General features: G+C 44.7%; 1 protein-coding gene across 1 annotated transcript in view; it reads right to left on the bottom strand.

The window, feature by feature from the left end:
* Nucleotides 1-24,008, bottom strand: part of AFF4 (ALF transcription elongation factor 4) — a 47,654-nt gene that overhangs the window by 9,909 nt on the left and 13,737 nt on the right. Inside the window, exons 2-14 of the mRNA XM_082291566.1 lie at nucleotides 20,452-20,578; nucleotides 18,273-19,049; nucleotides 16,927-16,971; nucleotides 15,972-16,058; nucleotides 10,879-10,915; nucleotides 9,333-9,381; nucleotides 8,119-8,139; nucleotides 7,503-7,557; nucleotides 6,492-6,529; nucleotides 5,960-6,122; nucleotides 4,566-5,483; nucleotides 2,350-2,438; nucleotides 621-858 (exon numbers count right to left, since the gene is read on the bottom strand). Of these exons, the coding sequence (XP_082147692.1) occupies nucleotides 621-858; nucleotides 2,350-2,438; nucleotides 4,566-5,483; nucleotides 5,960-6,122; nucleotides 6,492-6,529; nucleotides 7,503-7,557; nucleotides 8,119-8,139; nucleotides 9,333-9,381; nucleotides 10,879-10,915; nucleotides 15,972-16,058; nucleotides 16,927-16,971; nucleotides 18,273-19,049; nucleotides 20,452-20,574 (2,640 nt within the window). The 5' untranslated portion in view covers nucleotides 20,575-20,578. The remainder of the gene's footprint in view (nucleotides 1-620; nucleotides 859-2,349; nucleotides 2,439-4,565; nucleotides 5,484-5,959; nucleotides 6,123-6,491; nucleotides 6,530-7,502; nucleotides 7,558-8,118; nucleotides 8,140-9,332; nucleotides 9,382-10,878; nucleotides 10,916-15,971; nucleotides 16,059-16,926; nucleotides 16,972-18,272; nucleotides 19,050-20,451; nucleotides 20,579-24,008) is intronic.

Below are 24,008 nucleotides of genomic sequence, written 5' to 3'. Positions count from 1 at the left end.
GGTATCACAGATTAACAGCTGGCTTAGGGACATTTGTATTTTAAAATTCCATCACATTGATCTTCCCAACCTAAATCTCTTACAAACCATTTTCTGCACCACCTCTATAACCATCCATGTTTTCTCCTCTCCAGCCACAGAGAGCTCTGTAAATTGCTGAGCTGGAACTGAAATAATCTTTCTACAATGTCATAAAATGAGAACCAGAGCTTCCCATCCCAGCACTGAGCACAGACTGAGCTCCTGCTCTCCTTAAAAACCAGGCCAAGTTGTGTATCTGCTCTGAGGAGACAAGAGCAGCCTCACAGCTCCATTTCCAGTGTGCAGACAGCTTTCCAGTGATGTTCTTATGAACCACTGCAACAACAAACAGGCAGCACCAGTCACCAGGGGATGACTAAACCCATTCCTCCATTAACACAGGAATTTGGCAGGATAAGCATTCCTATTCCACACTCTCTCCAAGCTGTCTCCTCATTTACGGCCTTCCAAGGCACTTGAGCTCTGTGACAGGAAACAATGTGCATCTCAAACTAATGGTATTTTAAACTGAACTGCAAATGGATGTTTCGATCAAACTAAAAAGCAAAGACAAGATCAGGACAGAACCAGCCCTTTACCTTGGCTTCCTTGGCACTGCTGGACCCCTTCCCCTCTGTCTTCTTCTGCTTGGAAGAGGAGCTGCTCTTGCTGCCACTGCTGCTCTCCTTGCCTGGGTTGCTGCTGGATTTTAGGGATGAGGATTGACTGACTGTTCTCTTCCTGGAGCCATGTTCCTGCTTGGAATCCTTCTGCAGGGCTGGGGCAGCAGGGGAGGGCAGCAAATCCTTTTCTTTAACAGCACTTGGCTTAGAAGACCTGGAAAAGAGGAACAAACTCAGGGTTTGGGTTTCTGGCCTTTACAAACAAAGCCAAAACCAAAACCAAACCAAACAAAAACAACCCCCAAAAAAACAATACACAGAAGTTCGATTTTTAAATCTTAAACTAAACACCTTTCCTCCCCCCAAGATTTTTACTGTCAGACCCAGCTTTGGAGAAAAGCAGAAGAATCCTCTCAGTGAATAGGTTTCTCCAAAGCCAGATTGAACTTGTTTTCCCCATTCTATTTGTTCTGACCTGAAAACACAGGCAAAACCAGACAAGTTCTAACCATAAAACCACACCCCTGCACCAGTTCTGTAGAAAAACCACCCCAAACCCTCCCAATTTCAGCAGTGGGAGCCAATGCCAGCGCCAGGCTGTCTGTGCACAGCAGCCAGCCAACAGCTCCAGGGAAAGATGCTCCAGATAAACCTCTGGAACCCAGGGAATGGGAAACTTCCCCAGCACAGCCTTTCAGGACACTCTCACCTGGCTGCTGAGGGATGCTGTTGGCTGTTCCTGCCTTCCCATCAGTATTATTTCTACACATTATGGCTAGAAAATTAGAGTTTCATTTAATTAAATGTCCTTCAGAGAACTGCACTGGCAACCAAGCAAATACCAGAAAAAAATCAAGTATCAGGTAAAAAAGCAAACTAGGAATGTATCCATTCATTCTACAGCTGTTTCCTAACAAACAGTAAGACACTGTTTAATTCAGAAGGGCCAAACAAGAGTTGTAGCATCCAAAGTGCTGCAGCTTCTCACAGCTTTGCTCACTGGACAGGAATATTTTCCATGACACAATTGCACCAGTTTTCAGTTGCTTGAACTGAAACAGAAGTTTTAAAAAGCAGTGAAAAAAACTTAATCTTTCCTGTGGATTAACACTGACCAAGGAATCAATCAAATAAAGGCATAATAGGTGTTGCAGAGAGCATGGCGAATGCAGAAATAACATCCTAAACAATGGTACTGAGCTGCTAATTCTGTATTGCTCACACTTCTCTTGCACTAATAAACCAAGGAGATGGGAGGCTAAATCCATGGATCCAGAGCTCAGTGCCATCAGCTTCCCAAAGAAAGCCAGTTCAGGAATTTATTCCCAGTTTAAAACTTGCTAAATAGAGAATTACCAGATGGGGTTAATTTAAAAGCAGAGATTTTGATTTCTAGACCAAACCCAAGCCCCACTGTGTATTAGAGAAAACCAGGAAGGAAATATTCCCTTCACAGGAGGGGTCACCTCACTTTGTTAAGGAGCACAATTGTCCTTGGCCAGTGTTTTTGGGGATGGAAATTCATTTCCACCAATTGCTTGTAGAAGCTCTGAAGTAAATTTGTTTGAAGGATAAGAAAAAAAACGAAATTTTACCAATTATTTGAGGAAAACTTAGGGTGGGAGAGAGCAGAAGAGGGGGAAGACAAACACCATCCTCTCCATGGCCACCCTGACCCTCACTGCTGGGAAAAGCAGATACTCACTCCCTGCTGCTGGAATTCTTGTGTCCTGAGGGAGCTTTTTCTTCCAGTTTCGTTTTCTTGCTTTCACTGGCTCTGTTTTCATCCTCGTTCTGAGCAAAGCAAATGAGAAAAACATCCAGCAAAAATCCACATTTACACGTCCCTGATGTGTAATATTTCACATTGAGAGACATCATTCAGCAGGTGTTTCACAGTTAAATACAAGACCCCAAAACCATGGTCTGCAGCAGCTCATCCCTCGCAAACCCTTACCAGACCCTGCTATTGGAACAAAATGAAAATCCCAGTCTGGCTACTAAATGGCAGCCTGATAAAATCAGCAACAGCCAAGTTGTTCATTTCAGCACAGATAAATTATCAGCACGAAATCCCAGGAAAATCTGCCAAAGGCTTTGGCAGGATCAGGAGACAGATTTGATGTCTAGGGTCTACAGAGGTGTCTGATGAATGCCAGGAAAGGGTAAAAATCTAATCAATCTATTTAAATCAGCTCAGAGATGCTGAAGAGTAGGTATTTATATCAATTTAATCCTCAAGTCACAGGGTCTTGAAGGTAAATTTCTATGCTGTCTTCATCAAGCACTGGAGGGATCAATACAGTGAGTAAGAGAAAATGGGGCCTCACAGAATAAAACATTTGGTAACAAACCCCAAAGGTTTTCGTTTGTTACTGATGCTGAAACCTGAGAATTGTGAGCAAATGTAGAAAATCAAGTGGTGCCACTTGTGCTTGGAGCACAAACCTAAAACTGCAGGGCTGGGGAAGGGGTCCTGTCCTTGCCCCACACAGGTTTCCATCCTCTCAGGAAGCATCAGAGTGACCTGAGGCTTCACAACATTTAACCACCACCATTTCCTGGGATAAGGCCTAAATTTAACTGGTCTCACCAAAGCTTTGTGGTTTGGATGTGAAAGCACAGATCTTTAACGCTGTAATTCCAAATGTGTGGTGAAAGGCAAAAGTGACCAAAGAGAGAGAAGTCCAGGAATTCAGGCCCACTGGAACATGTGAGTGCATTCCCAGGAACAGCAGGAGTTACACAGTTACACCTCCAAAAGGTAATTGTTCATTGTACTGCTCAGAGTTATTCCCATTTGACAAAAGCAGCTCATTCTCTCACTTCATTTCCCTACCCAGACAAAAGAGGAATCTTAGGAACAGCACGGGATAAATCTGTGTGCAGTTACATGTCAGGGCTCCTGCATGACACTGACTTCAGCAAGTGATCAAGTTTACTTTGGTTGCTCAGTAGGAAACTGGTGTAACTGCAATGACCCACCTCCTCCAATGACTCTGGGAATGATCTCCCAGAATCCTGGGACTGCAGATACCAACAAAGTCTCCCAACTGCTGTCAGATCCCTTTGACATGGCAAAGGGGAATTTTCAGAATGACATCCAGAGCAGCACAGGGATTTTTGAATCTCTGCCCCAGGGCCTCACAGCCCTAAATTCATGGAAACCAGACTCCTTGGATCTCTGAGCCCATCTGACAGCTCCAGGTTTGCCCTTTATACAGAGTGTCCCTTGCTGAGCTTTCAAAAAGCAGTTTAAAATTACACCAGCACTGACTTCTCACACTCCCCCCTCCATGAGTATTCCCTCTATTCAGTTCCCCCACTGACTCCTCCTGCCCATTTTACTGCCCCCCAGCCATTCCTGCTTTTTACTTCTAGTTGGAAAGATGAAATGCTTTTTTGGAAAAGATTAATTATTATTATGGAGAGATCCCCTCTCTCAGTAAAGCAGCACCTGAGATGTTTTCTGCTGCTGCCATGCCCCAGGCCCAGTCCTGCCTCATTCCCTTATCCTAGCAACAGGCAATTCCATGGCTCAGGGAGCTGATCCAGCTGAAAACTGACTTTTGGGGCTTTTTCCAGGTGGATTTTCCTTCGGGATCAGCTGCCTGAGTTGGCCTGCAGAGCACCAGGGGCTGGTTCCAGGGAGGCAGGAGAGGGCTGGATGCAGAGCTCAGGGGCACAGGATCTGTGACCTCCCTGAGCTCTGGCTACAGGGCTGACACTCCTACAGGTGTTTCCAAAGGAAAATCCCAACAGTCTCTCCTGGAAAAGCACGGGGATGATCCAGCTGCTCTACACAAGGCAGCAAAGCCACTCCTGCACGGCTCAGTCCCTACCCTGAGGCGTGACCTGGATTTTGGGGTACTCAATGCTCTGAGGGCTGAGAAAACAGGGAAATGTCTCCAGAGTCCTCACCTGCTTGTGTTTCCTTTTGCCTTTTGTGGAGCTCTTGTCCGAGGGCTGTTTCTGGGATTCCCGCGCGTGTTTCTCCGGAGCGCTCTTCTTCTCTGTCTTGGCAGCGTCGGCGTCCTTGTAAGGCTTCCCTGGTATCCTGGATAAGAGGCTCAGGTCAATCTTCACAATGAGTGGGTACCTTTCATCAGGATCACTCAGTGGGGACAGAAGCTCTTTCTCTTCCATAGGAGAGAACATTCTTTGCCGAAAAAAGCTGTCATCCTCCTCCATGGAAGATTTAACAGGAGTCCTATTGCTCTCAGAGTATTTGGGTGTTTGTGAGGAAGGAGGCAGACTCTCATTTTCATCTGAATCAGAGGATGAGGTATCTGTTTCGATGAATTCCCTGGATTTCTGGGCAGATTTGCTTGAAGCCTTGTATTTCTTTTTCTCTGTTGTAGGCCGAGGGGAAGACTTGGGCTCCTTCTTTATATTGGGTTTCCTGGAGCCTTTGGTGGCTGCCTTGTGCCTGTTTGAAGGGATATTTGTTGCCATGTCTACTGGGGTTTCACTTTCTATTTTAAGACCTCCTCTGGGCTCTTCCACAGATGTCTTTTCTGCTTTCTTGGGCTGTTTTTTGCCTACAGTCCTCCTCTGAGTCGAGCTGTCGCTCTGGGCAGGTGATTTCTGCCTCCCACGACTGCTCTCTGAGCCCTTCTGGGTGGGTTTGGAATCTCTCCCTGGCGTAGAAGAAATGGAATCCTTGGATCCACCTTGATCAGTGTACCCACTCCCTGTACCCTGATCCCGTCCCTCTTTCTTGTAGCCTTGGGAAGAAGGGATATTGCTGTCCACGGAAGAAGCTGGTGACACTTTATGGGAATTAACTTTGTTCAACCAGTTATCCAATTGCCACTTGTTTGTGGGCGGTGGCTCTGGCTAAAAACAAAGTGAAAAACAAGAGTCAGATAAAATATTTCCCATTTCTTCCATCTTTTCCCCGTGGCAGCTGTAGGATGTTGCACACCAAAGCACCAGGTACACCCAAAACCTGAGATAAATAAATGAAATACAGGCACAAGTAATACAAATTTTCCCTCTGCCTAGAGCAGCTGCTATCAACAGGCAATATTTGATGCCATCATTTTTTAGGGCTCTGATACCATATCCAACTCTGCTCTCCAACAGACAACTGGTGGCAAAAACCACCTCAAATCAAACATCCAGTGTGGGCTTATCTAGAGAATTGTCACATCCACCACAGGGACTGCAGCAGAACGGCGCAGCCTGACAGCGAGCGAGCCCATGTTGGTCGGTCTATTTTCTCTCAACAATGTGAGAATTTATTGAACTTTTGTGCTGTCAATGTCAGGATGAGAGCCAAGCTGCTGAAGGGCAGGCCCTGGCAGCCCTACCTCAGGGGATGCACTCTGGGATGGCTCGTTGGCCTCGCTGTCACTGGAGCTGCTCTCGCTCTCCGAGTCGGAGCCGGAGCTGCTCTCGGAGCCGCTGTGGCTGCTCGAGTCATCCCTGGAGTTATCTGCTCCTTCACTGTTGTGCTGGGAAGGCTCAGAATTACTGCAACAAGAAGGAGGGAAACCAAGCATTACGTGAGGCACAAGTACATCCTTAAAATCCTTTCATTAGAAGTAACAAAATGTAACATTTTAATCACCATTCACGAGAAAATTCAGTGCAAGTGAACGTGGTTCAGCCTGGAAACAAACAGCCTCTGGGTGCTGCCCCTTCCCAAAGTGGTCAGTCACATTTGCAGGATATATTTAGTATTTATATTATTTAATCACTGATTAAATTCTCATCACCTTTTTCTTTAGTACAAGCCAAAGGACAAAGATGAATTTTGGCAATGAGACCAAGCCAGGAGTGCTGACTGGGCTGAACATCCCCACTGTGCTGCCTATGCTGCAATCCCCCAGGAATTCCTACCTTCCAGGTGTGCTCCTTGGCACTGTCTTATCGCAGTCCTGCAATTAAAAACAAGAGTGTGAAGCTTCTAGAAGCTATTTTAGGCTTGTATATACCATTAAGTTGCAAAACATCGATTTAGAGCCTTTGATTTTTTAAAAATTCGTTACTTGCAGTAGTTTAAATTTATCTGCATTTTCCTTACACAGAAAGAAAAGCAGAGTTATTTTCTTCTCCAAGTTTTCAGCACAAATCTCTGTATTTTGACTACAGTTGTGAGAGTTCCCATTTCTACCACTAATTAATATTCTGTTTCCACCTTTTTGAATCAGCATTTCACAATGATTTTCCTGAGGTGCCCAGGGTACTTGGAATTAACCAACTAAATGTATTATCTCCAAGTTTTCCACCTGGAGAAAAAAATCAAGTACCAGAACTTGGAACAGGAATAAAAGAAACCCCAGAGCAGTGGGGGTTACTGGGCAGCACAAACATTCTATTTTTATTTAGCATGTGCCAGTCTGGCAGAAGCTGCACAAAGTTAATCCTGAAAAGAGTAAAAAAGAGAGTTTTGGATAAAAATAAAGGTGCAGCTGTACTCCCAGGGACAGATACAGCCCCCTGTCACCCCAAACAGTCCCAGGGCACCAACGCACACTGATGCTCACACCATGAGCTCTGTAGTGGGATGGTAGAACACAGAGGGGTTTATCTTTAATTAAGGAGCCATTATATAAGGTTTAAGTGCACTATTGTCATTTGATGTTCAGAGAAGGCCCACGTGAAATCAGTTAATAAGAATTTCTAGGTAAAAGCAAACTCCTTCCACAAAACTTCAATTTATTTGCACAAAATTTTCCCCAAGATTACATTTAGGAATACCTGAGGTTTGTCTAAAAACATTCCATTAGATTTTAATTTCTTAATCACACATCTGCCAAGCTGCCCAGTTTGCTGCTGGGCCCCTGATCCCTGCCTGGGGCTGGCCCACGGACGGGTGCAGTGTTTTGGGAAGTGATTCAAGGAACATACCTGCTCTCCATCGCTGTCTTCACTACTGCTAAGTTTTAAGTCATCTTTCAACATACTAAGGGAAAAGGGAGAAAGTGAGACAAGTTTTTCCAAGTACTTTAATTACTTCCAAAGCATTCTGCTGGATTTCAACATGGCACTGTTTATCCTGCAGAGGCTGCGTGGGTGAGAGCCACCAGACACCACTCACAGGTTTCATGGTTAAGAATGGTGAGTTGAGTCATTCTTCAGAGAAGAATGAGGATTCAGGTACTTTGGCTCCTGAGTCCATTCTGTTAAATTTAGAAAGGAAATTTGACACAATTTACTGGTGTGGGAGGAGGTAACTGGTAAATGTTCAATTTCGCACACACCATGGCCAAGAATTGTGTTTGAAATGGAATAAAGAAAGCCAACCCCAGTGGCTGCTTCTTGTCTCGTGGTGTCTCATGGCAGCAGTGCAACTGTCCTAAGCCATCATTAATTATTATTATTCAAAGCCATAATTACTGCTGGTAGTCACACACACACAGTTTCACAAGACTGAGAATACACGAGCACAGTGAAAACACACAGCAGAGTACAGGGCCTTTGTGATTATTGGGAAACATTTGATTATAAGAATAAAACATCTTACTCTGTCTGGTTCGATTCACATCTGCAGAGAGAAAATGAGAAAGGATTAGAAGTGTGACTCTCCTGAGTTTCACAGTGAGCTGCTCTACTGATGATCTGAACAGGAACATCAACATCCAGGAGCTCATTCCTGAACTGTTGGTCACTGCTATCATTTTACAAAGGATGCATTTATCTCCTTTTAAGGGTTTTCCTTAGCAGATGATAATCACTTAAAAAATATATATATATATTTGAAGTTGTATTGTCACAGTAAACATCATTTATATTTCCTTCTCCTGCATCCCAGCTCAGCAGGTGTCCAGTGCTGCCTCTTGTTCTCAGGGGTTCTCCCATTCCCAGCCCTGGGAATAGCACAGCTCCCTCTCAGCACCTTCCTAAACTGCCCGGGTTTGGGACACTGACTCTAAGTTTGTATGAATGAAAGGGGGTTTCTTCTGTTTTATTTCTTTCCCATAGGAAAGGTACTTTTCCATCTTGCCAATTCTGTGGCAGAAGCCCCAGGCTGAATCCTGTGAGTGCATCCCAACAAAAGTTACCTGAGGAATGTCACTAACCCAGTCAGTTTTCAGAGTCTACAACCTTCATTAACATACAATCAGCTGGTAAATATTTATTTTTATGGGTATATTTATTTGTAAACAATCTTTTAACTGCGTATCATTGATTTTTAAGTCTGGAAGATGCACTGCAGCCATGCAGAACATTCCAGTTGCCTTTGGGTTTTTCTGTGCTGCTGGGTCTGTGTGCAAAACGTTTGTCAGGGAGTGAAAGACTGAGCAGAACAAACCTCACAAGACCCCAGACCCAGTTTTCTGTCTCCTCCAATATAAAACCTTTCCTCATCCTGAACTTGTGCAACCTCCAGCTGACAGCTCTGCAAGGCCTGTTAGGTCCCATCCCATCCTGTCCTGCTGATCCCTTTCTGGTTCCCAGGCCAATTCCAAGGTCCAAACTCCTGCTCCTCTCCTGGCAGCTGACAGGAAAACACAGGAGCAGAAAGGCAGCCTGGGGCATTTTTTACTCACTCCAGTGAGCAGTATTGGGTTTATTGTCCCAAAAAACCTGCTGGGATATGATCCCCTTTTCCTGCCAGCCAAGGAGAAGGATGCTGGAGTGCCTGTGCAAGAACTGCCACACTCTAGCAAACACTATTTCCTAAATCTCTTAAAATCCCACTATTGTTTGTGCAATGTTTTCTCAGCAGCCACTTACGATTTGGATTGATGACCATTGGATGTTTTGGATGAGGGATTGTATCGTTCTAGGAGAAGAAAAGAAAAAAAAGCACAGCTGAAAACTCAGGCACAGCAGGAGAAGTCACCCCAAAGCTGCCACAAGGATGCAGAGATGGATAAAGCAAGGCCATGGGAGGGGACAGGAGGGAGCAGCACCCAGGTGACACCAGGTACAACCTCCCCCAGGCTGAGGGAGGGAGGGAGGGAATACAGAGGCAAAACACCAAATACAGCAAATAATTTAATCAAGAAAATAGAGAAATCATTTAAATCATTGCTGTCTAAACCAATACAACAATAATTTGTTATTAATGCTGTGAAAAACTGTTCTGCTCCTACCAAGATGAAACTACTGCCTTTTACATGCAGGATATGGGATACAGATCCATCTGCTGAGCTCTGACTGCTCCAGATCCCCACACAGCTTCTGATGGATGAGCAGCTCCACATCCCAAAATCCAGCTCACACACCAATTCTGACAGCAGGAGTACACCCTGATTAAGTCTGCTTTTCAGTCTGGGGTTTTTCCCCTTCCCTTTTCTTTAATTCTGGTAAACAACTGAGTGCAGCTCAACAAAAGCAAGAACTGAGGCTGTTAAAAGCTCTCCAGAAAATCTAAACAGACACAGGAAACTGGCTCTGTGTTTAATTAACCTTGGCTCTTCTTTTCCGCACCCAAAGTCCAGCTGCTCCTATAACGTGAGCCTATGGTTTAGCATTATGGAATTAAGCTTCAATTTGTTTCCTTAATTCCCCACTGTATCAGGTGTTCAGATTAAGCTGCTTGTGAATATCTAAGAATAAACCATTCTTCTTTTACTATTTAAGCTGTTTAATCACTTCAAGAGGGAGTGGAAGGACTTTGGGAAGGTAACAGCACAAATTTAATTCAATTTTACCTGGTATTTACCCGAGTTTTGTGTTCATTTCAGCAACATTCAAAATAATGACACAGTTTTAAGAAATAAAAGACGCTTTTGTCGAAAGTCCAAAAGTGCAAGAAATTCAAGGATAGAAGGATTCACATGATAGAAGTTCTTGACCCGTTCTCTCTCTTGATTTTAAAATGTCAAAGTGAAAATGAACAGTGAAACTGCCATGTGCTTTTTCTATTGAAATAAAAGCAAAACCACTATTTTGGTTTCTAATATGTCCCTGAGCAGGGAGTTGGGTTTTTTAAAGTGTTTTGGCTTAATACTCAGTTATTTTCAATTCAGTCAACCATAGAGGCATTTTGTGAAGAATTAGAGCAATTAAAAACACTTTTTTTTTTTCCTAGAACATACCACCCTTCCAACTCAGTGATAACTTCCAAGATCTGACCAAGAAATGCAAAAGAAAATCAAGCAACTGTTTAACAGCTTAAAACTTGAGAAAGCAGAGAAAAGTTGAAGTCAGACTCCATCCTGTGACCAGTCTGGAAAACCTCATTTCCTAAAACCCCTGACATCTGAGGAGATGCTGAGAACACCGAATGGCAACAAAAGCATTCAACACATTCCAGGAAGTTTCATGTACTCACTCTGTTCTCCAGTGCCAAAACTGGACTGCTGGGACTCCTGGGGGAATAAAAGATCACAAGTGGGTTTTTTTCAGTGGGAATTTTAAAGTACAAAAAAGCAGGCTGTAAGGAAGGTATTCCTTCTACCTAATGGACGACACTTAATCTCTGGAAAAGGGGAAAAAATAACAACAAGCAAAAAATGGGATTCTTCTCTGGGCCCAGGGGCAGCCCAGGTGAGGAGACCGTCACACTCCTCTTCCTCACCCACTTCCTGCTGTTCCCAAGGGCACATCAGGGCTGAAAGTCCCAAATCCCTGTGTGACTTCCCTAAATCCCCTCCTCCTCTGTGTTTAGGATGGAGAGGAACTGTTCAGGATGTTTGTTTATGCTCCTTATACACACACAAACTCTGCTGCTGTTTGAAGCGTTTTCTTTCCAACTCTTTTCTCGTCCTTTTCCTTCTCCAGGCACACACAGCAATGGGAACAGGGAAAACCTCTCAACAAAAAATACTCTCAGCCACAAAGGAGCCTTGGGGACAAGGTAAGGTTTAAACTGTGACCAGCTCTGCACACTCTGCCCCAAAGGCTCCATGTGGGTCCCTGGTAACCCCAGCCTGGGCAGAGAGCACAGCATTCCAGCCTGGAACAGCCAAATCTCCAGGAAATCAGACAAAAGCCAGTAAAAGATGACATTATAGATTCACAGGATGGGCTGGGCTGCAAGGGACCTTAAAGCCCATCCAGTGCCAGCCCTGCCATGGGCAGGGACACCTTCCACTGTCCCAGGCTGCTCCCAGCCCCAATGTCCAGCCTGGCCTTGGGCACTGCCAGCGATCCAGGGGCAGCCCCAGCTGCTCTGGGCACCCTGTGCCAGGGCCTGCCCACCCTCCCACGGAGCAATTCCTTCCCAGTCTCCTATAAAACCAGCCAGGAAAGACAAAGCCTTGCAAATTTTAGCACTTGTATCATCCTCAGTATTCCCATTCCAGAAACCCCAATTCTGACTCCCAAGACACAGCAGATTATGAACTTTTTTGAAATCCTAAACCATTGTTTTAACAAACACACAGAGGCTACTGAGCCACTGCAAACCCCCTTCCAGGCTTGAGTGCCTGTTTAAAATAGGACCTTCCTGACCTCATTTCAAAATGAGGACAATGACGGCCCCAGAAAAACAAATCGAGTCCAATATTTTTAATTTCTAGTTCTGTACACGCATTTTACTTACATGCTCTGGCAATGGCAAACCAGAACTACAATTCAACAATGAATTCCATTTTTCCTGGTACACCTGTGACCTGGTTTTCCCTCACACCAAGCCAGTGCCAGGCAGTGGTTACAGAGGCAATTTACAGAAGGAAGTTTTTAAACACACGAAAGCTTTACACAGCAAAACACCCTTGAGATGTTTTCAATTTCCCTCAGCATTGTATTTAAAAAATGGAAAAATGCATTAAACAAGAATTTTGTGGATGGGGAACTTCATAAGGAGATTTCCTTGGGAGGTATTTCAAGTACCTCTGATCTTTACTAACTGAAAGGAAGGGACAATAAAAATAATCTAAAAAAAATTAAAGAGCAAAGCAAAGATGGAGAGAAGTCTTGTGACTTCAGCAGAAAGCAACCGCCACACTTCCTTCAAAATAAATCCATTTTTTATCATTTACACAGGTAGGAGGAGGCAGGTGTGAATCCCTGGTTGCTTTTTGCCACTGGCAGCTCAGCCAAACCAACAAACTGAGTGAAAAAAGAAACAAAGGCCACAAACTCCACATTTGCAGAGCCACAGCACTGGGGGAGCATGGGATGGGGAACTGGCACCCCTTCCAGCAGCACACGGATTGGGAATTCTGCAGAACACACCTGCCTAATTCCTCGCTTGAGTCAACTTCCCATTTCAGAGGCAGAGCACTGGCTCTCAGCTAAGTGCACTTTAATGAGGTGTTATGGCTCGATGTGCAACTTTTTCCAACTCCCTTGCCATCTACTGGATATGTATTCCTTTAAGAAACTCAGAGATTAAAAAAAAAAAGCCCTACTTTCAACTCCCAGGTTATTTAGAGCAGCAGCTTCTAAAGGTCTGCTTCAGAAAGAAATTGCAAACAACTGAAAGGAAGGAAACCCTTTAAAGCAAAGTCTAATGGACTGAGGTTACACAGGGAAGACACTGGAGCAGGAAACAAAAACTCTGACAAAAGACCTGGAGAGAGGAATTCTCCAGCTGGACAGGAGGCGGCGGGCCTGGACTCCCATCCCACAGCCCTGGCTGTGGGGAACGGGGCCCAGTCCCAGTTAACATCTGAAACCTCAGGTCAGAGCTCATCTTTACTTCCCAGCAGGAAGTTTGTGCATCCCAGCAGGGAATGGAGGGCTGAGGGGATCCTGCTGGCCCCAGCTCTGCAGCACAGAACCACCTCTGCAGAGGTGCAGGCACAGCCAGGCCTCCCCTGGCGCCGGAGCCCAACCCTTCGCTCCCCACAGCGGCTGCGCTGCTCAAAGCGTCCATAAACACTGCCGGTGCTTCTGGAGTGCCTGACTGTGAGCCCACGGATAAAATCAGAGTGTTAGGTCACAGGATAACATTTTTTATCAAGACACAGGAATCTGCATTTTTCCATAGCATCCATAAAACTTTCCCTGACCTATTTCCATGGAGCTTTCTCTTCTGATCCAAAGACTTCCTGGGAACTATTAGATATATTTATAGTCATCAGAGAGGCCCCAGTCAGGAGTGCGGGTTCCTTCGAGTTACTCCCTCCCTACACACAGGGAAAGTGATCCCATCCCAGGAGTCTGACAAATAAAATCAAGTGGTCCACCAAGGGCAGCTTCATTTTATGTGAGCAGGAAAAACACACCAAGCTCTGCCCCCAAGGGGAGTGCTGTGAAACACTTCGGCAGATGACTGGCAATAAATGGAGCACAGTATTAAAGAGAAGGAGCTTTCCTCCACCAGAACTGGCTGATTAAAGTAAACCACTGTTGTGTTTTGTTTGGTGGATTCTGCTCTGGGCCCAGACTGCACAAGCCTATGGCTCACTAACTCCCTGGAATTCTGCAGAGCTGCTGCTGCTGCCAAGAATGACAGAGGGGAGAAGGCAGAGGAAATTATAGGCTTTGGATGCAGAGAGAGAATTTGACAGAGTTCCATGGCTAAGATGTGCAGCCACAAAATAAAAAAGCTGGCAAAAAGTCAAAAGACTCAAAGCAGCCATAAATGGAATTTTTTGCAAACTGGGTGAAGAGACACAATCCAGGTTGAGAGGCTCAAAAAGCTCCACAAGCCACTTTTTATGTTCAAACATCACCAGAGCTGAGCGGTGTTACAGTGTCACAGCCACACGGATTTCTGCACACCTTCCTCTTCCCAAACTCAATCAAGTGCCAGGGAAACTAAAACCAAGCAGCTCCACAGCCATGTGTGCCCAAAATGCAAAGGGAAAATATCTCCCTAAAGGTTCAGGAATGAGTACTCAAAGCAGCGGAATAAGGACCTTTGTTGATAAGGAAAGGTGTGGAATTTCTTTCTTTATAAGAAAAGGTACGAATTATTTCCAGGCTGACAGTTTTATGTAACACACAAATAAACCCTGACTAAAAGTAATATTTGCAGGATTAATATTGATCTAATGCTAGCAAAACAGACAACAGGATTTATTTCTAGGCATGCCTTCCAAAGTAAAGCCCAGAACTGAATGGTAAATTCTGTGTTTTTTGATACTGGAGAGAAGCAAAATGCAGTGAGACAGGGACAGGTGATACAGAGGTGGTGACAGCAGGGCTGCCCCTGGCTCTGGGATATCCAGCCAGGATGAGAACCTGAACTCAGACCAGTCTGGGGGAAATCTGTGGATGTGCCCTTCCAACAGGGACTGGAACCTTTGGCTGAGGGAAGGTGATGTCGAAGCATTCACTTAAAATGATGGGATTAGTGAGATGACAGTAGAGACTTCAGTGAGAAAGTCTTCTTAAAATTATTCTGTCAAATGTCCTGTTTTGGGGAGCAATTTGGATCAAACAGGAAATTAAGAGCTGCAAGTGGTGTCTAGAACAGCAGCTGGTCAGAGAGAGCTTGGTCTGAGTTACTACAAAGGTAACTTTTAAAAGACAAACAGTGCAATTTCTTCACTCTGAAGCTCTGCCAAGTTAGGGGTGGAGCACCCCAATTCACCCCAGAGAGATGTTGAGTCTGGAGAAAAATCACGTTGTTGAGTTAAATCTTTTACTGGTAATCAGCAGATCCAGGAACCAGACCAGGAATTCCTGGGTGAGTCAGCTCCCCACACTGGGTTTTACCCACAGCTGCCTCCCCTGCCTATCCTGGATTTCCAGGACCCTGCAGAGCTGCTCTTCAAGGCAAACAATTCCCAGTGCCCTGGAACCCTGGAGCTGCCAGGCCCAGCCTCCGGGGAGGCAGCAGGAGAATTCCTTCCTCAGAGGTGTCAGCTCCAGCAGCTCCCCTGGACACGTGCCCTGTGCTGTCAGCAGCAGCAGAGGTGGATTTCTCTCTGGAATTAATTGCTTAAACCCTTCAGCAGTTCTTAAGAACACAGGAGGTTGGGAAGGGGATCTTTTGGAACGAGTGATTTCTTCAGCAAAACACGTGATTCTTAAACTGTCTTAATTTTTTTTGTAATTAAAAATGTAAAAAGATCTCATACCACTATTAATGGACTTCAAAACTAAGAGGAAAATTCAGTTTATGCAGAAAAGCCCTTTTAAACTTCTCAGCATTTACCATTCAGCCTCTGTTTTGCTACATCGGGGGAAACTCACTTGGTTCTACACAAAATGGTGCAAAGCATTTCCCTGTTAGGGAAAGGGCTCAAAGGCATTTTTAAGCTTCAAAAGTTTGAAGGCTTGAATTTATCACACAAAAATTTAAAAGGCAAGTTGTATGACAGATAACCCTGCAGACTGTCTGTGCAAAGCAGAGGAAAACCAAGGACATTTTTCGTAAGGCCACTGCTGACAGGTGGTGTGAAGAAAAATAAAGAGGGACAAAGCACTGAAACAAATGCAGCTTATACAGAACTGAACGTGAGAGTTCCAAAATCCTGATCTTTAAGAGGCGTTACTTTTTCAACAGCAGTTTGATTCAGCACTGACCTTGGTTGGAAAGGGGAATTTGGAGGGTTCCGTTTTGCAGGGGGTGTGGATGGCAGTCAGTGGAGGAGGCCAGGAGTGGGTCATCTCCTAAAACACAACAAAAAGGAAAGTTATTAACAAAATAAAGCAGATTTCACCTTGCAGTCTGGATTCTCTCCATTTTCAGTTCATTGCTTCACTCAGCTTTATATTCAAATCTTAATTTCCCAAATGTGCAATAAAGATTTTGCATGTAAACCTGAATGTTAAATTGCTACCCACAAGAAGAGAGAGTTATGACATAATAACAAGCAGCAAGGCATAAATCAATCAACTTGGTTGGCCTGAAGATAAACTGCAGTGCAAGTCAGAGTCTGATCCTTTCAGAGTGTGTGGGAAGAAGAACCCTAGGAAAGGGAAGCCTGTAGAGTTTGAGGAAAAGGGGGAAATCAAATTCCTGCAGCTGGAATGAAAGTGCCTGGTATTCTCTCAGAGCATCTCCAAGGCCCGTGAAGCACTGAAGGTCAGAGGAAATAATAAGCCATGGAAATGCTCCAGAGGGACCTGACAATCCTTTTGTGAGAGCAGAAAAAGGACCGGGGATCACAGGAGGGGTAAAAGGACTTGGGAAAATAACCCAGGTAGGGGAGAGGGAAAGTTCTGCTGTGGGGCAGCAAAGCATTAACTGTAATCTACAGTATCAAAATTTGAAACTGTATTTTGGTGGAAGAAATGGGTGGATCTGGTTCCCAGGAGGAGGAATGCAGTGAGGACCCCCAGGAGATGATGTGCACACCGCAACACCCAGCTCTGCTCTCAGTTTGGCCCAGTGTCCCAGTGCTGGAGGAGCACTGGAGAGCCCTCCTGCAACCATCTGCACTTGGACAGGCTCTGAGAACAGCAGAGTCCTTCCCCCTCCTTGGGAATGGTTGTATTTTCAACAAAGAAATGATGAACAAGAGCACTGAGAACTTACTTTGAGGATTTCATCCACGCAGCTCACCTCACCAGAGGCTGATGCCTGCAAATCAAAACTCGAAATTAACATCTCCCAAATCTTCCAGGGACTACAAACAGTTAAAAACAAACTTTAATCCCTGTCGTGACTCACACTGACTCTACATAGACACAAACAGCCCTTGCTAACTCTTTTCATCAATTTTAATATCAGATAGATCCATGTTTTTACGGCATGAGTCACATTCAGTTATGAAAAGCAAATACATGACATCTATAAAACTGTGATAATAATCTCTTACTTTTCACTTGACAGTTAAAGTGATCGCAGGCAGTCAGTGATATTAAAAACTTGTAGAGAGGGCAAAGAGAATCCCAGCTTTCAATCATTTCCTGGAAGCAGCCCCAGGATAACATCTGAATTCAAGTGCAGGACTGTGAATGCACAGGAATGACAAACTGCATTCCCAAGTAAAACACTCATCCCAGAGTGATCCCAGAAACAGCAATAATTACCAAACTATGAATCTTCTGCATCCCTGGCTGCCACGAGCAGAAAGAAGCAAAGCTACTACAGGATTCAGGGCATCAGCACTGATGTGGCAAGTCTTCACAAATAAAGGAATTTCTGGTTTTCTTACCTGTGTCCTGGATTTTACTTTGCTATCTGCTGACATCCCAGGAACAAGGGCTTTTGTCTGGCTACCATGATTCAAGCAGTTAGACAGGAGATGAAATGAGATTTCATTACTAGGAAAGGCACTCTCCTTGTAAGTGAGCTGGAGTCAGAGTCTGTCTTAATGATTCGGGAATTACCAAACTCCTCAAAGTTGTTAAACCAACAGGATTTTATATCCAGCACAACTGATAAAAAGTTGTGCACCCTGTTCAATTTGGTGTGAAGGTATAATAATCACATCTAGTAATTGCTACTCACTTCAAAAGAAAATCCGATACAGGCAGATTGTATCAACAAGTCTAAGTCAACTCGGCTCCCAGGAACAACAATGTATTTACCCAGCTTGCGAAAATATTTGTGGATATCCTACTATTTCCCTAACTCCTGACTACAGAAATACTCCATGAAAATTGGCCTCTTAGGGTTAAGTAAGCCTTTCTGAATGCCTCAGCCTTTATTTAATAAAAACCCCAGTATTTGCATGGAAGAAGCAGAAGACAAAAATAATTACTTTTGCTTGCTCCCCATGGAAAATACAGCTTAGGTGAAGGTGCTTTGAGTAACAAAAACACAGTGTTTACTAAAAACTCCATTTGGGTTAGGCAAATTGGGATTTCGGAGACGCTGGAAAATCCCAGCCCAGGTGGATTTACATTGAAGAAGGCAGGACACAGCCAGCAACTTACATCCAGCGGCTGAGAAGGAATTTTCAGCTTGGTCAGGTGCGCTTTGCTGCTGGGCTTCAGCTCGTTGACGCCGCTGCTGTGGGTCTGGCTGCTGTAGTGTTCCGAGGATAACTTTGGTTCCATGGACTCCTGCCCATCCATCGGCCTGACGTAGGCAGTGGGTTTCTGTAACATTGAACTGGACTTGGACATTAGAGACGGTGGGAAGGACTGGTTCGAGTGCTGCCCGCTGGCGAACGAGGGCACGCGGGAGGGAGAGTCCCAGCTGGGGTCGGGATCCCGGGGCGACTTGGAGCGCTGGTGGTCCTTGCCGTGGTGGTCGCTGCCGTGGGCTCTGGAGTGGCCGGAGCCCAGCGAGGACACGGCCGGCGGCTTCCCGGGGCTGGCGGAGCGGCCCTTGGAGTGCTCCGAGCTGTGCTGGCCCTTCTTGCGGCCGCCGCCGTAGGAGTCGCGCTCGTGCCGGGCCCCGGCGCCGCCCGCGCCGCCCCCGGAGCGCTGCCCGTGCCCCCCCAGCCCCGCCGAGCGCTTCTGGGACTGGGCCGAAGTGCTGGGGGCCGGCCCCACCGGGGTCCATTTGCTGCTCTGGTGCGAGCCCGCGCCGTGCCGCTGCTCGCCGAAGAAGCCGGGCGCGGGTTTGTCATCGGGCGCGGCGGGAACGGAGGGCTTGGGAATGGCGACGATCTTCTGGAGCGGCCGGTCCCCGATGAGATCCGTCATCTCATCATAGTTACCGAGCATGCTCTGGATGCGGCTGGACAGCTTGTCTTCTTTGCTGGTCTGGGACAACAAGCCACAAAAATCAGGATTCAGAACCGATCACAACCTCGCTTGCAGTTAAATGATCTGGTAACTACAGCAGTTAACCTGAATTGCAGCTAGAATCCACCTCTTTCTTTGCCAGCATTTCCAGTTCTGAATTTTAGTTCTTAAAGCAGCAATTGGACTCCCTAAAACATATTAAAAATATGTAATAATACATATTTAACTCCCTAAAACATAAGAAAAATTCAGCAGCAGGAAGAGCTGAACCACCAACAATCAAATAATGCACTGCTGAGCTGGATGCAAGTTCCGAAGTTGCAGATGGCTCCTGTCACCTTACAGACTGTAATTTCTCTAATACAGAATGCATCAGTCCTAAAAGGTTTTAATTAGCAGTAAAATAAAACCAACTTAACCTCACCCCTGTAAGTCATTTTTAATTGGTATTTATATTGGCACAATGTTTGTTGCACACAGTTAAAAGGGTTCTTTCTTCTATAACCATTTTGTTTTCCAGATCTGGGATCCTGGATCATTCCCTCATGCATCCCAACCAGCTCTGGTTAACTTCACACGTGGAATTTTGTTATCAAGCACAAGAAATTGATGGGAGGACAGGAATAAAAAAAAACCACGAGGTATTTCTCAACTTTCCTCCTGAAGGAAGAGCTTTCAGTCATGATTTACTTCTTGCAAATCAGCTGAAATTGCAACAAGGGAAGGGTTTGCTCTCAAAGTGAGTTTTGAGCTACGTAACTAAAATCTTAAATAGTATTTTATTAGTTATTCCAGAATTAGGTTATTTTTTCCAGTTCTGTTCAGCAAAGCAACCTGGAAGGAAACCCAGCACAGGCTGAAAGCTGTGCAAGATGACTAACAGAATCAACTCCTTCAAAACAAACTAAAATATCAGACACAAACTACTGGAGTACTAGTTAGCACGGATAATTCTGTCATACCAGACATTAAAAATTAAATTTAAATTTATTTTAGCATTTAAAATTAACTTCCTATTTAAACATTGTCTTCCTGAACTTATCCAGGTCTGGATTGCATTGATGAAAGGTTAGAAAGTTTAGCAACAGGCTAAAGCACCCCCAAAATAGCAATTTAGCATCACACAATGGACAGTTGAATTGTTTTGAGTCACTGTACAGAAGGTGAAGGAAGGAAAATAATTTGATGGTTTTATTTTCCTTTTTCTCACTCCCTGTAAAGTTTCCTCCCCTTCCCAAGCACTCTAAATACCCCAGTGGAGCTGTGACTGCCCAGCTTTATTTTCAAGCCCTGCTTAAACCCTTGGTTGCCATAAGAGCCTTGAATTTAAAAAGAACATGGATAAAAATAAATATAAAATATGAATTTGCACATGATTTCTGTTATAAAACCTGCATTTTTCCGAGGTGCAGGAACTCACCACTTTGTATGGTTCAGCAAAGAGAGGAGAGTTGGGTGGGAAGGCTTCGTCACCCTGCTGAATTTCTTGATTTCGCCTTTCCCTTTCTTTCATACGCAGCACATTCCGGTCTTCACGGTTCATGTTGCTACAAGCAAAAAGATCAGTCCTGATCACAGAGGGGAACAGGAGGGATGTGAGGGCCCAGGGGAGGGATGAGAGTGCCCAAAGAAGGGATCCAAGTGCTCCCAGGCAGCCCCTGGCCCTGTTTGGCCACAGAATGAGCTCTGTTAAGAACCCTCTGAGGGCCACAACTCCTCAAAACTCCCAATTTCAGCCCCTTCCAAAGGGCTGTAACCCCCAACCCACAGCTGGCTTCTAACAGGGAAACTTTATGCAGCAATAAAAAAAAAAAAAAAAAAAAAATCCACCAAGTCCTCAGGCAAGTAACTATTTCAAACCACTTCACCCGCTCGAGTCATCTTAGTTCCAGCCCACGCCGAACATCTCCAATTCTTTTCTAAAATACCTTCTCTCCCCCAGATGTTCTGCCATCCCCCCACCCATTCAGTGCTTAACTTCTCCTGTAGATTAGGGTTATTTTTGGTGCTGACATACCTTTTTTTGGCACCCATTCTCCAACATATTCTAACCTTAAGCTTTGATGTGGTTTTCAGGTCTCTCTCCCTCCCTGACTCCCAAAAGGCATTTCTACTCAAAGCAGTAATTTCAGGGAAGTTCTGGCAAAATTGCACCTTTTGCCTTGGACCATATCCTCCTACTGCAAAAATGCAGATTCAAAACCTGCCAATCCCCCTTCTCAACAAATTTTCCTTTGCAGTTTGGTCTTGCTACTTGTGTTATAAGAAATATGTCAAATTCTTGCAAAACACACACACACAAGAGTTGGAAAAGATTCCCTCTGAGCTTGACACAGCATTGGGACTGAAATTGCAACAAGGGAATAAAGGGACATAAAGGAGTAAACAAAATGAGATGATAAATAAGGTGCCACTAACTCCTTTAACATCAAATCCCAGAATGGTTTGGGTTGGGAGGGACCTTAAAGCTCATCCAGTGCCACCCCCTGCTATAGGCAGGGACACCTTCCACTGTCCCAGGCTGCTCCAAGCCCTGTCCAGCCTGGCCTTGGACACTGCCAGGGATGGGGAAGCCACAACTGGTGCTAAACTCTGTATCAAGAGATTTAGAAATGTTCTTTACTGATCTGCACAAAGTAAAATAAGTGCTTCCAGGAAAGAAACTGATGTTCTTCCACATAATTTACACCTAAAATGAAAATGTTGGGCTGCTTAGAAAATCATTATTTCATGTCTTTAGACAGCTGTCTGAATATTAAAAATAATAAACTATTTGCTAGAGCATGACTCTGAAAGCTGTGCAAACCCAGCCATTGCATTCTTAACAAGGAAACTTCAACCCATCACTCAGTTTTTAAAACATGAGTCTTTTCACCTCAGTAACATTTTAGCCTCTTACATTTCTTCCCCATTTGGCTTCATTTTGTCTATTGCTCTGAAAGCAGTGAAAGCTCAGAGGCTGCCCAAAGCAGACTAAACCCAGGGTGTAAGCTGAGATCTTTGATGCTTTCTAAGGCACCAGGTTTGTTTTATTTCCCTGCACTGCAAACAAGGCACAAGCACTGGCACAACCCAGCTCCGTGCTGATACCAAACACATGAATACAACAACTTACATTTTATGTGAAAAATCACTTTTTTCTTCAGTTCTCCTGTAACCTGCTGAACTCATGTAACCAGAGGTGGCTGTCAAGGCTGAGAGAGGGACCTGGGCACTGGAATGTGGCCAGCAAACTCCAGGGATCATTCTGGCATTGATGACAAACTTGTTTTATAAGTTTGAGGCTTAAAAAGCTCATTCTTGAGAGTGCAGCCCAATTTGTTACATATGTAGGATTTCAACACAGATAAATATCAGATTTAATTATAGACACGGATCAGTTAAAGCCAACTGGAACAGTCTGAGTCCATGGCATTTACTATTAAAGGCAAATGTTGAAGCAGGGAATAGGAATGCTCTGGTTTTGGATGGTTCATTCCCACCAATACACTAAGATCAAGGATTATATACAGCTATACATCCAGAACATTATAATCTTAGCAAAGAGTTTTACATCTCTGTTTTCCAAACAGAGGCTTAAATATTTACAAAGACCTTCACTATTTTTTACAGAGACAAGCATCATCTTTTAAAATTGCATCAACATTTCCTGTAACTCTAGGACTGAAGGAAAACCAGCATTTGTACCAACACTGCCACACAAAAGGAAGATTACAGCAAAGATTCACTTGAGATCTGAGCTAGTGCAAACCCAGAGCTGATCTGGCTGTATCTGCCCAGGTGAATGTAAAATTAATCATCAGAAAGACACCAGTTAATGACACTTTTAACCACTTCTCCCCAGCCTTTTGTAACACAGTACATAATAAACACCCTCATGGGGAGTCACCTTGATTTATGGGGATTTGGTTTGGGTTTTTTTAACTCTTTTACATTTTTTTATTAAAGCAAATAGTTTGACTGTGATACAAGTTAGACTTGTTTGTATCTAATCATCCAATCTCCACACAGAGCTATTTTAAGTGCCTTGAACCTGTATGAGGCCATTAAAATCACACCAGCATTAAATGTGTAAATAGAGGAAGTTCGTGGGGCTTCCTTAGCTCTGTACTTCAGACAGCTTCCCATTCAAACCCACATCTTCCACAGCCACGAGCCTACCAGAAGGGAAATGTTCCCATGCTCAGGAAAAGCAAGAAGAGGTACTTTGAAAGGCAGATATCCGAGACCTGTCTGCTGATCAGCACCGCTGGTAAGTAACTCCAGCAGGTAGGAAACTACAGAAGTTCAGTTTTCAGACCACTTGAAGTTGTAATAAACCTTTAATATCCACTAAAATGTAGTGGTCCCATCACCCCTACCCCATCCTCTGGGAACAAGGACAGCACCTCTGCTCCCTCCCTGCACAGACTTGGAAGTGGAAGATGAAGGAGTTCTTGCCTACAAGATGATCCTGCTAAAATTCCCCTTTTCTCAGGAGGCCTGAGCTAAAGCGTGAAGGAGTAGCAGAGCCAGGCTGAGGGAGCCAGAACAATGTCCCTGCAGCAAGGGCCAAAGTCATCTTAGTTTCCACATCTGGGAAAAGAGAAGTTCCAAAATTGAAAAAAGAAATTAGAAAACAGGCCTAAAGCAGAGTATTTCCATTTTTAGGAAGTTGAACTCTCCATGGTTTGAGTCACTCCTCCTGCAGTGTGTCCCACTGTACTCTGCACAGTCCCTGTGTCTGAGACTTCCCTGCAAACCAACCTGTCACATCTCACGCCTCTGCTCCAGCTCAACAGGAAGAGCTGAAAGCAAGCAGGAAATCCAGCAGGGAATTCACAGAAACTCCTGAGCCAACCTCCCCGTGTGTATTCCTGCAGCACCAGTCACTGCTGCTCCAGGCACCCCGAGCACATCAACTGCCGAGCGTCATCGCACCACCGAGACCAGACACACAGTTTTCATTTCTCCTTCCAAGCTCTTCCTAAATGCCAG

Source organism: Coloeus monedula (genome assembly GCF_965178545.1).
Source record: "Coloeus monedula genome assembly, chromosome: 15".
In the NCBI taxonomy this organism is placed as follows: domain Eukaryota; kingdom Metazoa; phylum Chordata; class Aves; order Passeriformes; family Corvidae; genus Coloeus; species Coloeus monedula.
Note: the sequence above shows the minus strand (reverse complement) of the source record. Positions and strands in the feature narration are given on the sequence as shown.